The sequence below is a fragment of the Equus przewalskii genome, chromosome 4, assembly GCF_037783145.1.
Source record: "Equus przewalskii isolate Varuska chromosome 4, EquPr2, whole genome shotgun sequence".
Lineage (NCBI taxonomy): Eukaryota > Metazoa > Chordata > Mammalia > Perissodactyla > Equidae > Equus > Equus przewalskii.
Genome location: NC_091834.1, coordinates 70,727,663 through 70,744,506, shown reverse-complemented (window position 1 = coordinate 70,744,506; position 16,844 = coordinate 70,727,663). Strand labels below are relative to the sequence as shown.

The following is a 16,844-nucleotide window of genomic DNA, read 5'->3' as shown; positions in this document are numbered from 1 at the left end:
TTTACATATAATTTTCATGAAAGTTTTGGTTGTCTTTCTCCTCCCTTCTAGAAACTTGTATGATTGCTGGATTCACTGGGCATTGCTCTTATGTATTTTGTCTATTATGTTGGAGCATCTCTAGATGTGTAGGTAGGAGTTTGGGTGGCTTACTTTGTTTCTTAATTCCAAAGAACCTTGCTTGATTGCTACAAATACAAAAATGGAATTCGTTTAATAAATATTGTCCTCTTTTCATCTGATTTATGATTGTTTATGTATAGATTATATGTATAGATTATAACATCTCAGTAGGCTCCTTATCCTTAATTGCTTCATTCTTTCCCTTTATGACCACACTTTCAGAGATATTTCTCTTTTTTCAAGGTGCCTCTTTTCTCCCCCCAGAAAGAATATCTTCTCAAGGCTCTCACCTTTGTTGACAGCACTTCCCATATACTTTCCAAACTCCTTCGTTTTGGCCTTCCAGTGGCTAATGCTCTGATTCACTTTGTCCCAAATCTCTTCTTAAGATTCCCTCACTCAGAATCGGATCCTCTCTTGATGGTGAAACTCAGCTGGTGTTATCTGTTTTTTGCCACCTCTAAGACCCTATCATACCTTCCTCTCATTTACAGAGTCCTCATCTAATTCTGCTTTTGGTGGCTCCAAGGCCAACTCACTTGGCCTCAGATTTTTATTTCCCCAATTATATGTAAAATGAAATTCTGTTCTGTTTCCTAGATATGCCATAGGTATGAACTGTTTTTACTTTTCCTAAAAATTTATATTTTTTGGAAGGTGTATAGGGAGATTGGAATTTAGATGGCTGTTATTATTCCTGTGAGAACCTAGAATTCTAAACCTTTAAGTATTTTGCTGCTGAGTTTCTAGACAACTATGAGATTGAACCGTATAAAATGGCAATTTTTGTGGCTCAAGAACTATTGAATATCAGCAATTGTATATGGTTCTGCCTCATAGAAAGGTAGGCAAGCTCTTTACTCTTGTTTCATGCCTTAGTGAAATGTTATATGATAGAGGCATTATTTTTAGTATTAATTCCAAGGTGATAAAGGCTACATTTTTTTTTTTTTTTTAAAGATTTTATTATTTCCTTTTTCTCCCCAACGCCCCCCCGGTACATAGTTGTGTATTCTTTGTTGTGGGTTCTTCTAGTTGTGGCATGTGGGACGCTGCCTCAGCGTGGTCTGATGAGCAGTGCCATGTCCGCGCCCAGGATTCGAACCAACGAAACACTGGGCCGCCTGCAGTGGAGCGTGCGAACTTAACCACTCGGCCACGGGGCCAGCCCCAAGGCTACATTTTTTTATGAATCTTCCTAAGGTTTAATTTATAAACAGTAAAATACATTCTAGTGTACAGTTCAGTGGGTATTGACAATTATTTACACTTATATAGCCACCACCACTGTCAAGATAATAGAACAATTCCATCTCTCAGAAAGCTCCATTGTACACCTTTGCAATCAGCCCCACTCCCCACTCTAGGAAACTACTAAACCACTTTCTGTCGTTAGAGTTTTACAGGCCACATTTCTAAATTGGCCTGAATCTTGCATGATCTGAAGCTTGCTAATCTCCAGTGTCACCTGGCTACCATTCCTCTCTTTATGTGTGCTAGCCTCAGGGCCTTTTCACTTAGGAGTTCATCCATCAATCCATCCATTTTCTGCCTGGCACTTTAAATTTCACATGCCTTGAACCGATATCCATCTCTGCAGGATCCATACTGCTTTTCTCTTCCATGCCATTCCTCATGCTGTTCTCTCTGCCAAGAAAGCACTTTCTTGCTTAACGAACATTCTTCCTTGCCTGATTAATTCCAACTTATCTTTCTAAAATCAGCTTGTATTACTGATTTTAGTTGGGTTAGGTATTTATCAATTGTATTTTCTTCATTTTTATATAATTATTTGTCTCCTTCACTCGTCTGAGCTCCTTGAGGGCAGCTATGCTTTCTTCAGTTGGCTTTCCCGTCACCCCTGTGCCTGACACTTGATAGGTACTTAATAAATGTTTGATTAATGATGAGTGAGTTTCAACTCCTGTATATAATTAGAGTTAAAACTAAATTTCTATAGGTAAGTTGATAAATAGATACTTAGAAAAACTGAAGTTAAACTAATAGCATCCTATAAGTATGGGGAGAAATGAGTATTATTCCCTTACGCCATAGTTCTATTTGCAGAAATCAGTTTTAAATTAATTAATCAATTCTTAACTATTTTTGACATTTGTTTTTGGAACTTCACCAAGTGTTGTCTATGGAGAAAAATAGTCTAGCTTTGTTCAAAGTATGAGCTATATGTAATAATAATGTGGTTTATTTTAAGAATCTGAAAAGAGGGCCTGGCCCCGTGGCCGAGTGGTTAAGTTTGCGCATTCTGCTTCGGCGGTTCCCAGGGTTTCACCAGTGCGGATCCTGGGCGGGGACATGGCACTGCTCATCAAGCCATGCTGAGGCAGCGTCCCACCTGCCACAACTAGAAGGACCCACAACTAAAAAATATGCAACTATGTATTCTTAAAAAAATCTGAAAAGAAAGAAAATGTGTTTAGATTCCATTCTCATTCACTTTAAGTAGCTTTGATAAGTACATCAGTTAATTGTTTTCAAGTGTGTATCTCCTTTCACATTGGAAGCTCAAGGGCCAGATCTAGGTCTCATTGTTCTTTTTTTCCTTTAAGTTTCTTGGCTTTAATAGCTAATAAGTGTTTGAGTTTTTGAGTTGATTCTATGGTTCATGTTTGTTGTCCTATTATTTCTTGGCTTTAATAGCTAATAAGTGTTTGAGTTTTTGAGTTGATTCTATGGTTCATGTTTGTTGTCCTATTACATACCCAGGCATGTGCCCTACTATCTTCACAGAAAAATTATATTAGGTATGAAGAAAATTGTTTAAGGTTATGCCGGTCATCAGTTTCTGATTCTGGATAGCAACCTGATGTGGACTAAACTATATGAGCTTAAAATGAGACATTTTGGAAAATCTACATTTTAATAGTATAAGAATTGGGACAAGCAGGAATGATCCCTTGATCAACAGGAATAATTTCTAAATGTTATAAAAACCACTACTATATTCAAACCTTTGTTCTCTCTGAATGTATACCTTTATGACATGATACCATTTTTACCTGAACTAGATTTTTATGCCTTTCTCTCAGAGCAAATAAGAGGATAAATGATTCTTAGTATGTTGACAACCTGACTTTGTTTTCATAAACCAGGAGGAATGTGAAAAACTGATGAGATATCTGTCTACTACCAGTGAAGCTGGCTGATAATTAACTGTGACTACTGTTGTTTTTGGATGCTGTCACTGAATAGCAGAGTTATCTAAGCTTTTCTGGAGGAATTTATGCTTTAGTTAAGAATAAAGTTTAGCAAAACATACAGGTATATCTGTACTCCTGAAAAACATACTTTTATTAAACCTAATCTATGATCATGCTATGTTGTATGGTAATTTTAAAAATTTGAAAGTGCTACAGGTACTCAAACTTACCTCTATGTGACATTTTCAAAATAGCAATCTATAATTTGAAAGTTTCCCATTTTGATTAATAAATGCTGTTTTCCTATTTTATTTTATATTCATACCTAGTGTTTTAAAATATAATTTTATTTTGCTTTGTAGTGTATGCAGAGAATATTTCCAAAATGGTGGGAAGAGAAAAGCACTTGAAAAAGACGAAAAAAGAGCTGTACTCGCCACTAAGACCACTCCAGCCTTAAATACACATGAGTCTTCTAAACTTGAAGGTCATTTAACCAACCTCAGCTTTACAAACCCTGAATTTATAACTGAGTAAGTAGAGTTTTTCTACTTCGATTATTAACATTATCCTGGATAGCTGTATTAATAATGTAAAAACAGTGTAACAGTTTACACCAAGTAGTGGACAGTTTGCTGGTAATATGTTACATTGAGAAATATAGATTTGTAATATTATTAGATAGAAAACTAGCATAAAATTTTAAGAGCTGTCTGGAAACCTAGTGGTTCTATAACATAGAATGTCCTCACTAAAAACAAGAAAGAATAGTTTATTAAATTTTATAATAATTTTTATTCTTATGGTAATACAAAGAATCAAAACAGCAAAATTCAATTAACCTTTGTTTAAAGTGGCTTATTCACTAAGAAAGCACAAATAAGGAATAAATGGAAGATTGGTAATAGAACCAATTGCCATTATTTTATCGTTGATATAATCTGCCTGCTAGTAATATATGTATGCATATAGGCACGTTTTATTTAATAAGTACTTAAGTATTTTTCCAGTTTATTGAGATATAATTGACATAAAACATTGTACAAGTTTAAGGTGTACAATATAATGATTTGATATGTGAATATATTGTGAAATGTTTACCACAGTAAGGTTAGTTAACATCTATAACCTCACATAGTTAACATCCCTCACCTCACATTATATTTTTTTCCTTATGATAAGAACTTTTAAGACCTACTCTCTTAGCAACTTTCAAATTTACTATACAGCATTGTTAACTACAGTCATCATGTTGTACATTACATCCCCAGAATATAATTGGAAGTTTGTACCTTTCATCCAGTTCCTCCACTCTCACTCCCTGCCTCTGGCAACCACAAATCTGATATCTGTTTCTATGAGTTTGGTTTTTTTAGATTCCACATAGAAGTGAGATCATACAGTATTTGTCTTTCTCTGTGTGACTTATTTCATTTAGCGTAGTGCCCTCAGGATCTATCCATGTTGTTGCAAATGGCAGGATTTCCTTCTTTTTTACGACTAATAGTATTCCATTGTGTATGTGTGTGTGTATGTATGTACGTGCGTATTATAATCCAATTAATTATTAATAGCATTAAAATTATTTATATGTCCTAGTACCAGAATAGATTTGTGGTATCAAGTAATATTTTATTAATCTCTTGAAAATGATAAACTTGAGTAATTCTAGAAACATTCCTGATAAACACTGAGAGCTAACCATGAAAACTAAATTAAATTAACCTCTCAAAACAGTCCCAAGTCTGTAGATATCAACATAGCATTACCTTTGGTTATTTGATTTTACACCATGTTGAAAATGTTATCTGGTTATAAGCAATTTCATTTAAAAATTAAAGTACCTTTGATTAGTTCAGTAGGCAAATCTTTACCTTTATTCAAAGGTTACTACATCTTTACCTTTATTCAGAGGTTACTTTTTAGTAAGCTTACGAAGTATAATGACTTAACTAAACATCCTATAACTTAGCTGTTATGAACATTTTAAAATATTTTTAAAATGCTGACTAGTGTAAGAAATTATATAGTTATACTGTATCAAAAACAGGTACACATGGAAAATGTCAACCCTAGAATTTCTGTATGGTTCTTTTTTATTGTCTGTTTCATTGTTGAGATTACCATATTTGATGAGTCATTGATATCATATTTTCCTGTAATTCTTTAGACATGGTTTCTTTGAATTCTTTGAACATTTTTATAATAGCTGATTTGAAGTCTGCTAAATCCAATATTTGGGCTTTCTCAGAGTCCATTTACTTCTGTTTTTCTTAAGTGTGGACCACACTTTCCTGTTTTTCTTTGCATGTCTTATAATTTTTTCTGAAAACTGTCCCATATATTTTTGATATATTTTAGAAACTCTCATTTTGGATTTTTTCCCCCAAGGAGGGTAATGGTGGTAGTGGTAGTCGTGGTTTTTTAGTAATTTGCTTGGACTTAATCTGTGGGGTCTGTCTCTCTGGTTATTTTGTACATTATTGTTATTTTTATTTTTTAGTCTGGTTTCCTAAGGTTTGCATGTGTATCTGCATAGCTTAGTGCTCAGACACCTCTTGAGCCAGTAAGGCTTCCACCCTCTCTGCCTGTGGATGTATGTGACTTTAGAGAGTATTTAAAATTTAGGCAGTTTTCAAGTCGGCTTCACCTTTAACTTTCCACTAGGCCCTCTTGGGTCTCCTATGCATGTTCATTTAGCCTCCCAGTCAGCCAAGGCTATGTGGGGAGCTTATCTAGCCTCTCTCATTTACAGGATTTTTCTGTTAAATTTCTGACTAGCCCTCCAGTCCACAGCTCAGCCCAACCAAAACTGCAGCCTGAGGCTAGCATAGCTGCTGACTTTCCCTGTTTGTTTCCTACCAAGTTTGCTACTTTTACTGACAATGCTGTGTGGATTTTTCACCCTTTGCTCCAAATCATGTTAGCCCCTTCCAGCAGTAAAGCTGCTGTTTTTCACAGCCCTGTTCTTGAAGAATTTCCGTACCAACTGAAGAGGGGCTGGGGTGATGAGAGCAGCTTCAGGCAAGGACACCACAGATCCCCACTTTGTTAACCTGGGTTCAGCTAGTTTTCATGAATAAACACTTGTTGACTTATTTGCCTTTGTTTGAGCCCTGAAATGGTTGTTTTTGATGATTGTGTCCAATTTTATAGCTGTTTCTTGAGTGGATTTGCCCACCTCTGCCTTGCCATAGTCAAGAAATGCCTGTCTTTGGTTTAAAGAAGAAAAATTAATTTGGTTTTAAGTGTTTAAAGGAAAGCATCCAAATATGATTGTTGCAGGTCAGGATTTACTTAGTATTGAAATTAAACATTGAAATGATTTAACCTAGGATGGCTAGGTTTGGATTTTCTTCATTCTAAAAACTGGACTCCTTTGTATAGCATCTGGCCCCAATGTGTGTGTATAGACTTGTTCTTCCTGTTCTTCCTTGCCATTCTTGCAGCTTGTATTCTAATCATATGGAACAATTTAAATTCCCCTAGTGGTACATGCTTGTTCTCACTTTGTGGCAGTTGCAAGTGTGATATATCCTCTTTCTGATAAACTGTTGTTAAATTATATTAGGCTATACTTGAAGTGTCTTCCCTTCCAGAACTTAACATAAATTTCTCAAAAGAACTGGTACTTTTTGGTACCAATATTAAAACTTTTTATACCTTTATTATAGTACTTATTGTATTGTGTTAAAATCACTGATTACAAATGAAATAAGATCACGGTATGAAAAATTTGCGTGTAGAGAAGATTATAGGTATAGAAAGTTATTACTCCAACCTTGTTACATTTAGGCACATTTCTTTCCAGTCTTTAATGGGCATTGCTTTTTACACAACAGAGACCACATATAAGAATTTTGTAAACTGCTCTTCTCATTCTATTAAACTACTCATTCTGCAGTATATTTCATCATAAAATCTGCTACTCTGTGTCTAAATATAAAATGATCCTGAATACAAAATAATACTCAATTTTCCTAAAGAGTCTGTCATTCTTTCTCTCTGACACACACACTTTTAGAGAGGTAGATGAAATAGTCAAAGGTCAGATGTTCATTTATTTATAGATATTATCATATAGGAGGATATGTACCCCTTACTATCTAAATCTATTTGACTTCTGACTTTGGAAAGCAAGTTTAGATAGCAAGGTTATCTTTTTGCCAATCTTACCTCAAAATATCTATTTAAGTCATTTTGATTTCTGGGTTCAGAAAGCGAGGGCTCATATAGCAAAAATACTTGTAATTTTTTTTTGTCCTTACATTTCATGAAAACGAAATGTTTACTATTAGAGTCACTTTTTAAGTCATTTATATCTCAAAATTGAGATGTCACGTTTACTGAATCTGTATATCATGTGATTACTGGAAATTTTATCCTAAACCCCAATTACCACCCATTCATTTTAACATTAGGATAGCTGTGTCCTGACCCTCCTTCATCTTACACATATATACTTGTAAATAATACAAAGTAAGTATTTACTTTGCTGCCTTTGAAAAGGTATTTATGTTTTTTCAAAATATTCACAAAATAGACCATATCTGGGTCATAAAACATACCTTAACAAATTTAAAAAGATAGATCATCATAAGAAAGTATTCTCTCAGACCACAATAGACTTAAATAGAAATCAGTAGCTGAAAGAAAGCTGGAACATCTCAAAATATTTATAGATTAAACAACACACTTCTAATTAACACATGGGTCAAACAAGAAGCCTCAAGAGAAATTTTAAAATATTTTGTGCTAAATGAAAATGTATCTCATCAAAATTTATGGAATGTAGTGAAAGCATGCTCAGAAGGAAATTTATAGCATTGAATGCATATATTAGAAAAGAAGAAAGATGTAAAATCAATAATATGGCTTCTACCTTAGGAAACTAGAAAAGCAAGAGCAAGTTAGATCCAGAGTAAGCAGAGGAAAAGAAATAATAAAAATTCGAGCAGAAATCAATGAAATTGAAAACAGGCAAACAATAGAGAAAAATCAGTGAAACCAAAAGCTGGTTCTTTGAAGATCAATAAAATTGAAAAACCTCTGGCCAAGCTAACCAAGAACCAAATAAAGGAGAAACACAAATTACTAATATTAGAAATGGAAGAGGAGCCATCCCTACTGATCCCAGTATAGGAATATTATGGATAATGCTATGCCCACAAATTTGATAACTTAGATGAAATGGACCAATTCCTTGAAAGACACAATCTCCCAAACTCACACAAGGAGAAATAGATAATCTCAATAGGTATATCTATTAAAGAAGTTAAATCAATCATGAATAGCCTGTCAAAACAGAAAGCACCAGGCCCAGTTGGTTTCACTGGTGAAATCTACCAAACATTTAAGGAAAACATGATACCAATTTTATACAACCTGTTCCAGAATATGCAATCAGAGAGAACACTTCCTAATTCATTCTGAGAGGCAAGCAGAATGTAGTTTAAGACACTGAACCAGTCTTCCCATTTCCCAATCTGAAGTAAAATTGACATGATCCTCACTGACTTTATAAACATGATTGACTATATTGTCGTCTGTATTTGAGGGTTAAGTTATGCTTTAGGTGCTTGTGATGGAAACAAATCTAAGGCTAGAAGGAGACTAGAGAATTCATCTAGCTGCCTGACCATGTTGCTTTTTAATATGATCTTTATAAGAAAACACCTAACAAGTGCAATTGTAAAGCTATACCTTTGTGTATAATTACTAAATCTGTACTAAATTTCTTTGCCCTCTTTTTTTTTTTCTTTTTTGGCCAAGTTAATTAAGTGGTTTCTCATTAAGCAATCCAGCTATATTGTGTGAAGTCATTTCAAGCTAGTGTTAGTTTTCCCCAAATAGTACTTTATTGCTCAGAGTAAAGAAATTGAGAGGGCTCAATGTAGAGACTGTAAGGACTCAAATATAATGCCCCCTTTTTGAAGGATAATACGGTGGAAAGAATCTTGCTTTATACACATTATTCTTTTCTTGGACATTTAGGTTGTTTCCTTTCTCACACTTGTTTCATCTCAGCATTAAACTTCTTTGTACTTGAATTTTTACGTCCTTGGGTTGATTGCCAGAAGTAGATTTCTGGGCTGAAGAGTATAAGTGGCTCAAGGCAGTTGTGCATATTACTGAGTGACTTTCTAGAAAAATAATACTAATTCTGTTACCTCTAGCAGTATAAGTGTCCATTTTGCCAAAACTCGCAGGCATTGAGTATTTTCATTTTTTTCACTCTATAAATGTGATGCAATAAAATGGCTTCACATTGTATTAATATGCATTTCTAAGAGATACATAAAATAAAACAAGAAAAAGGAAATTTTTAAAATAAAAGGAAGGAAAATCATATGAAATCAAGAAAATAAAATTCATTCTTTGAAGTTCTAGTACTTGCCATGGCAGAAACATACATGCTGTCATTTTACTTTCCAAAATGCATGATAAACGTGGGTAATTGGTCACTGGATCTTTCCTACCGAGCCTGGACTTGGCCTCAGAATCTTTTTCACACAGCACTCTTTAAGAAGCCATTACTAATTAATGAGTCAGTATGAGACAAGAAACTGATCTGCCATTTATATCCATTACCCTTGCTATAAATAGGACCACAGTTTTCACTCTAAGTTCACTCTTAGCAGCTAAGCCGGGGCTATGAAGTAGGATCATTTCTTTATTTCCTTTTATTGAGAATTGTCTGTGTCATTTGCTCACTTAAGTATTGGGATCTTAAGTGTTTGTCAATTTGTATCAGCTCTTTAGTGCTCAGGATATTACTTGATATTTATAGTTATTGGAGTAGGGGCTTAATACATGCTACATGGGTGGGGTGACAGAAGAAAGACAGATGAACAGAAGGAGATGAAAGAAAGAAAGGCATATTTAGGACAGTAGAATCATGTTTTTACAGTCATTTACTTGAGATTTAGTTAATTGGTAGAGAAAAGGGGGAAGGAAGAGGTGGCACTGAGCAAAAGAAAGACTGTTTATTAGATGGTCACTACTAATCCAAGAGCACTACTATAGCCCTTATCTCCATTCTGCTTTAGGGTATAAGATATTGGACATATTCTTAAAAGATTTGTGACGGAGAGAGGGAATACAATACATGATGATAGGTATTGTCTAGTAAAGAGGACCTAATTAGACATGTTAATGCTGGTCCATTTTTAATATTTCTGTCTTTTTTTTGGTTTAAGTTTTAGTTAGCAGTTGATTTCTATTCAGTTTTATCATCCTTTTTATTTTCTCAGGCTTTTTAATATTGAGGGTTATCCTAGTAAGTAAAAGGTGTTACATTGGTAAAGGAGGAAGTTAAATGTCTTTTGAACATAATTCAGTATATAAATTAAAAATTTTGTCTTTCAGTAGTGTTTTGCTTTTAGTTTGAAATGCATTATATATTAAACTATATATACAAATACAAATTTCAACCTGAAAGTAAAATTCGTTTATTTTACTGAAATGTTAATAGGATAAAATTATGATTATACATATCTTAATCTGGAGTTTTAGTAATAGTCTCAAAATATTAGGTTCCATTTAAAGCCATGTATAGTGTAATTTTTTAAAGCTATTTCTACAGAAACAATGTGTATTACTAACTCCAAAATGTACAGTTTTCGTCCAGAGGTTTTCTTGGTTTCAAATATGTATGTTGATGATTATGAATAAACTGAATGCAAATAATTCATGCTCATCAATTAGTTCTTTCTAAAAAGTTAGAAAGGTAGTTCCTTTCCTAATTTTAGCAATGGGCCAGAGAATAACGTTGGGGAAATATCTAACATTCCTGAGTCTCCTTTTCTTTAAAAAAGTAAAATAATACTCTATAGTCTTCTAGCTGTTAAAAAAAGTAGGAAGAACTACGTATAAAAAAACCCAAAGCTCTGAGCTTTCAGATAATGACTCAAAGTACTAGATGTTGAGAAGGAAAGTAATGATTATATAGGTTCAAATCATCATTTGGGTAAGAGCTCAATCAGCAAATCATGAGAAGAATACCATGATCCAGACTTCTGTAATCTGACTGTGTATAAAAGAAAATGATGACTACAAAATATTTTCTACCAAAAGAAATTCTGTCTGGAGGGATTCTTAAAGTAAATGTGCTTCCTTGGTAAGATTTAAAGCATTCCAAAAAATTTCTTTCTGTTAACCTCAGTTTGTAAGATTCTTAATGTAGTTCTGTGTACTATGTCCTGAACTATTAAAGATTTACTATGTAGAACAAGTTGTTTATTTTTTTAGTAACTGTAATTGAATCTAATTTGACCTAATAAAAAATGTAAAGCTTATATGTGAAATTATAGAAAGATAATTTAGGAAACGGAGTCTTCAGTGTTTAACTAACAAATTACTAATTTCTAATGAATTACCTAAAGCCTAAAACCCTTCCTGAAATAAATGTCAATGGATATCATTCATTGCATGCAAGTGGCAGAGGCATATGCTATTATTACCTGTTTTATGAGTCTTAATGGTAATTTAGTGTTATTAACAATCAACCTCTTCCATATACGTCTCCTTATCACTACAGTGTTATCTTTAAAAAATAAATCAGTCTTCATCCTAACTCATGTGCTATAAGGACATGTCTTTTTATCAGTCCATTTACTTGTCCTTTCTTAATAGCAGTACATTCTCTTTCTCTGCCTGTCTCTTAAATGCTGGTCCTGGGCTCTCTGCTCTTCACATTCAGCATATCCTCCCATAGTAGCTTAATTTACTCCCATAGATTTTTTCCCAAATCTGTATCTCCAATTGAGACCTCTGATTTGACCTTCATCTAGGTGCCTTGATCTTGATCTAGGTGCCTACTAGACATCTCTATTTGCATTTGTGCCTGTGAGATATCCTTGTGTCATGAGTGAGCTAATATTGTCCCCTTTCCTATTCTCTGAACCACCCAAATCTGTTCCTCTTCCACTGTTCCCTGTTTCATTTAACGTATCTATATACCCAAACCTAAAACTTTGAAATTTATTTTTGACCCCTCCCCCTATCTCACTTCCCACTTCTAGTTAATCAACAAGGCCTACTATCAGTTCTAAGTTCTCAGTATCACTTCAGTCTGTCTACTTCTGTCTATCCTCATCTCTCACCAGGGCTATTGCAGTAGTCTCTGATTTCCAGTCTTATTCCCAATCCATTCTCCACAGTTCAACGTGAAAATTTTTTCTGAAACATAAACCTGGTAATGCCAACTCTCTTACTTAAAACTTTTCAGTGATTTCCCTTTGCCCTTGAGGTAAAATCCAAGCTTCTTAAAATAATATAAAAACTCTTTCATGATTGACCTTTGCCTCCCTCATTTCTCACTGTCATTTCCTTTTAACTATATTGATCTTCGTTTTATTCATGTAGAATTTCAGTTCCTCTCTGATGTTTTTTCTTCTGCCTAGAACATTTTCGTACACCCCATCATTCATCACCTTCACCTGGATAATTTCCTGTTAATTCTTATATATAGTCTTTTTTTTTTTTTTCTGAGGAAGATTTGCCTTGAGCTAACATCTGTGGCAGTCTTCGTCTATTTTTTATGTGGGTCGCTGCCACAGCATGGCCGCCAACAAGTGGTGTAGGTCTGCACCCAGGAACCAAACCTGGCTGCCAAAGCAGAGTGTGCTGAACTTAACCACTAGGCCACGGGGCCAGTCCCTATATAGTCTTAAACATTCACTTTCTCAGGAAGAACTTCCTTGGTATGGTCAACAAGGTTACATACTCCTCTAACACAGCTAATCTCAGAGTGTGGTCCATCGGTCTCTAGGAGTCTCAGAGGCCCTTTTGGGAAGGTCTGTGAATTTATTTTCATGTTAATATTAAGATATTATTTGCCTTTTTTACTGTGTGGCCATTTGTACTGATAGTTCAAAAGCAATGGTGAATAAAACTGCTGGCACCTTAGCACAAATCAAGGCAGTGGAATCAAACTATATTAATAGTCATTGTATTCTTCACCATGCACTCACAATTTAAAAAAAGCCAATTTCACCTAAGATTGTCATTGATAAAGCAGTAAAGATTATAAATTTTATTAAACTGAAGTGTTGTATAACTGTCTTTTTAATAAGCCATGTGATGACATGGGAAGTACACAAAAAGTACTTCGGCACACTAAAGTATGATGGCATGATTATCCAGCTATTTTCTATTTAGCCAGATATCAGAGATTTACGAAAAATATAAAACAGTGCCACTCTTCTCAGTAAATTTTTTTCTTTTGAAAATAATAGTTGTTTTTCAAAAAATGTTATTTATGTTTGCAAAAGATTATTTTATTGCTATTTTTTATGAATAAGTTTTTAAAAATTTTATCAGCTATAATTTCTAATAGAGTAAATATTAATACATATTAACTACATAAACAAAAGTTCTTTGGGGTCTTCAGTAATTTTTAAGGGTACAAAGGGATCCTGAGACCAAAAAGTTTGAAAACCCCTTCTCTGACACATTGTCATTCCCTTATTCTGTTTATGATTTAGCCCATATTGCAAACTCTGTGAAGATAAGGTCCACATCTGCCTTGTGGGTAACTCTACTCCTAGCATAGTGCCAGCACATATATTGATTATTATTATCTTGCATATTGCTGAAAATGTGAGTCTAGAGCTAAGAAACAAGTTCAAAAATCAGAAGATAGATACAGAAGTCTCATCTGCATTTGGGAGCTATTATTTTGATTGGTGGAACCACATGGTATCATCTGGATATACAGAATATCACATGAATCAGTCTGGAGAAAAATGGTAGAGTAGAAAGGGAGAAAGAGAGAAACCTTAATTGTGGAACTTTAGAGAATGCTTACATATAACAGGAATGAAAAGGAAGCTACAGGGAACATAAGAGTTCAGAAGGATAATCCTCAATAGGATACAGATTAAAAGGATGTTCTTTGGAGGTTTATAGAGTAATGATACTCTTAAGAAAAGGGTGATGATAAGTAGAAGGGTTAAGTTAGGATATCTTTAGGGAAATTCAGATCAGGAGATCTACCTGAGTGAGTACAACACAATTTTATTTTGTACACGTAAGTCTATGGAGTAAATTTTTCATTATCTCGAGTCACCTAAATAAGAATTTAACTGAATTTATTTTTAATGCTAATACAACAGCATTAACAAAATTATGGGATGGAAAGAGAGTAGCAATTGGCTAAAGCCAAGAAACAAAAAATTTAGGCATATGTAGAGTCGGGTGGGTTGAAGAGTAAACTACATTGTTAGTGCTGTGACTTTAATCATCACCTTCTTCTTATCCCCAAGAGGATCACTTTCTTAATAAAAATCTCCTGTTTAGTACTTCTCCAAAAGAAATACTTTACTTGAAGGTTCTGCTCTTGTTCCCCCTCTTTTGTAGATAAAGGAAAAAATTATGGACCAGAAAGACTTATTTTTTTCTTTCTTTCTTTTCTTTTCTTTTTTTGGTGAGGAAGATTGGCCCTGAGCTAACATCTATTGCCAATCCTCCTCTTTTTGCTTGAGGAAGATTGGCCCTGAGCTAAGATCTATTGCCAATCCTCCACTTTTTGCTTGAGGCAGATTGTCCTTGAGCTAACATCTGTGCCAGTCTTCCCGTTTTGTATGTGGGATGCTGCCACAGCATGGCCTGATGATTGGTATGTAGGTCTGCACCTGGGATCTGAACCTGTGAACCCTGGGCTGACAAAATGGAGTGTGTGAACTTAACCACTATGCTACTAGGCCGTCCCCCAAGACTTAATTTTTTTAAATCACTGATTATGCTCAGAGAATGGATTTTCCATTATTTAATGCCATCTTACCTAATTAATTAGAATAATTTGGTTTCTTGGTATTGAACCTCAGAAAACATTTACTAATTTTATGTGGAGTGTTGGAGAGTGATGATACTTATGTTTTTATTGCCTTTTTTTTTTCTTAAATCACTTGCATTTTGATAACTCATTCTTCATCACAGCATTTTGATATGAAAGTGTCAAAATATTGCTGTGATAACTGTCATGGTTAAGGATAGTAGTATGAGAAGTTTTTTTACTATTTATGCCATACATATAATACCAATTTTCAGATATTTCAAATAAAAAAAGTACATTTCATGCTAGAGTATATTGAACATAGTGGGATACTTCTAAGCTGGACAGTGAAGAATCATACTGAGTTATTGGAAAACAAATTTTAACTGGTGGAATGCTTAACCGTCAATTTGTACTATAATTTTTGTTACACTGCCTACAAACAGAGTGACCATGTTCCCTGGTTTGTCTTGTAGAGTGCTGGTTTATGTTTGTTAATCGTGCTTTGTTTTATTTTTAGAAGGGTCCTAATTTGTAAACTTTGATTGTAAACTATGTGATGACCCTACCTATAAAAATGCAAAAGCTGTAATATAACCATAACTCAGTTAGAAATGTACAGTAAGAAAAGTAAGTTACATTTAGAGAGGAGGCAAAAGAGATATATGAGTAAATGGATATCATGACCTATCAGATGACTTCAGTTCTCCCTAGCAGTAAAAACTGGATAAATTTTTTTTTCATGGCTTAGAAGAGCAAGCAAACAGAAAAGGTGGTGACTATTGAAATTGAAAACAGATATTCAGTCTGAAAATCTATAATTGAAAGGCAGAAAAACTAGTAACCAAGGGCGTGAAGTATCAAGTAACCCCAGCCACCAGAACACATAGGTTGGTATATTTTCAGTCATTCAAAAAATATTTGCTGAGTGCTACTATATTTCTAGCTCTCTGTGCTAGGTAACAAGGAAAATAGAAAAAGAAAGGTAAGATTTCCAAAAACATAGTATGTTACTAAGGGAGATTAATGTGGGGCTGGCCCAGTGGTGTAGTGGTTGGGTTCATGCACTCTGCTTCAGTGGCCTGGGGTTCATGGGTTAGGGTCCCAGATGCAGACTTATGCACTGCTCATCAGGCCATCCTGTGGCAGCATCCTATATCCAAAAAAATAGAGGAAGATTGGCACAGATGTTAGCTCAGGGCCAATCTTCCTCACCAAAAAAAACCAAGTACACAGTTTAATTTTAATTTTAACTTCTCAATTACATATTCAGTGAATATGAAATTGAGAGGTTGAAAATCCACCGCTTTAAGCAGCTAAATGAATTTTATCTTTGTCTCAATTGTAGTAAGTGACAACTAAGCTCCTTATCACTGGCATTATTTTAATTTTCCAGTTATTAGTATGAAATAGTGGACAGTGCAGTAAATGGCATAATTAACAATGGCATATGTTAAAGGGAAGCATGAACCCCAGTTTTTAAATCCCTTCCTCTGGTGTTACGTTTCCCTATTTAGCTTACACTCATTCTTTTCAGAAAGTATAGTTGTAACATTGTATAAAGCATAGTAAAGGGGGAAAAAAAACAAGAAAAGTATGGATAAATTTGAAGACTGCTGTTAATTAAGTAAAACAAAGAAAGGAAATATAAAACTCTTCTGAGATCTAGTACTCAGGCCTGGACAAGGTCTGTAGTTTGAGACCTGTGGTGAAGAACAGGGTTAGAGTCTTTTGCCTTTCTAAACCTTCACCATGAAGCTTATAGGGAAGCTGCTATTTAAAGAGAT

The 16,844-nt window shown here is 34.4% G+C and overlaps 1 protein-coding gene and 1 long non-coding RNA gene across 3 annotated transcripts in view; one reads left to right on the top strand and one right to left on the bottom strand.

Moving 5' to 3' along the window:
- The window catches only part of LOC139083056 (uncharacterized), a 113,534-nt gene that overhangs the window by 977 nt on the left and 95,713 nt on the right, over positions 1-16,844 (bottom strand). The window lies entirely within an intron of this gene.
- SAMTOR (S-adenosylmethionine sensor upstream of mTORC1) overlaps positions 1-16,844 on the top strand; it is a 70,413-nt gene that overhangs the window by 22,555 nt on the left and 31,014 nt on the right. The window contains exon 3 of the mRNA XM_070617612.1: positions 3,644-3,814. Within this exon, the coding sequence (XP_070473713.1) occupies positions 3,644-3,814 (171 nt within the window). The remainder of the gene's footprint in view (positions 1-3,643; positions 3,815-16,844) is intronic.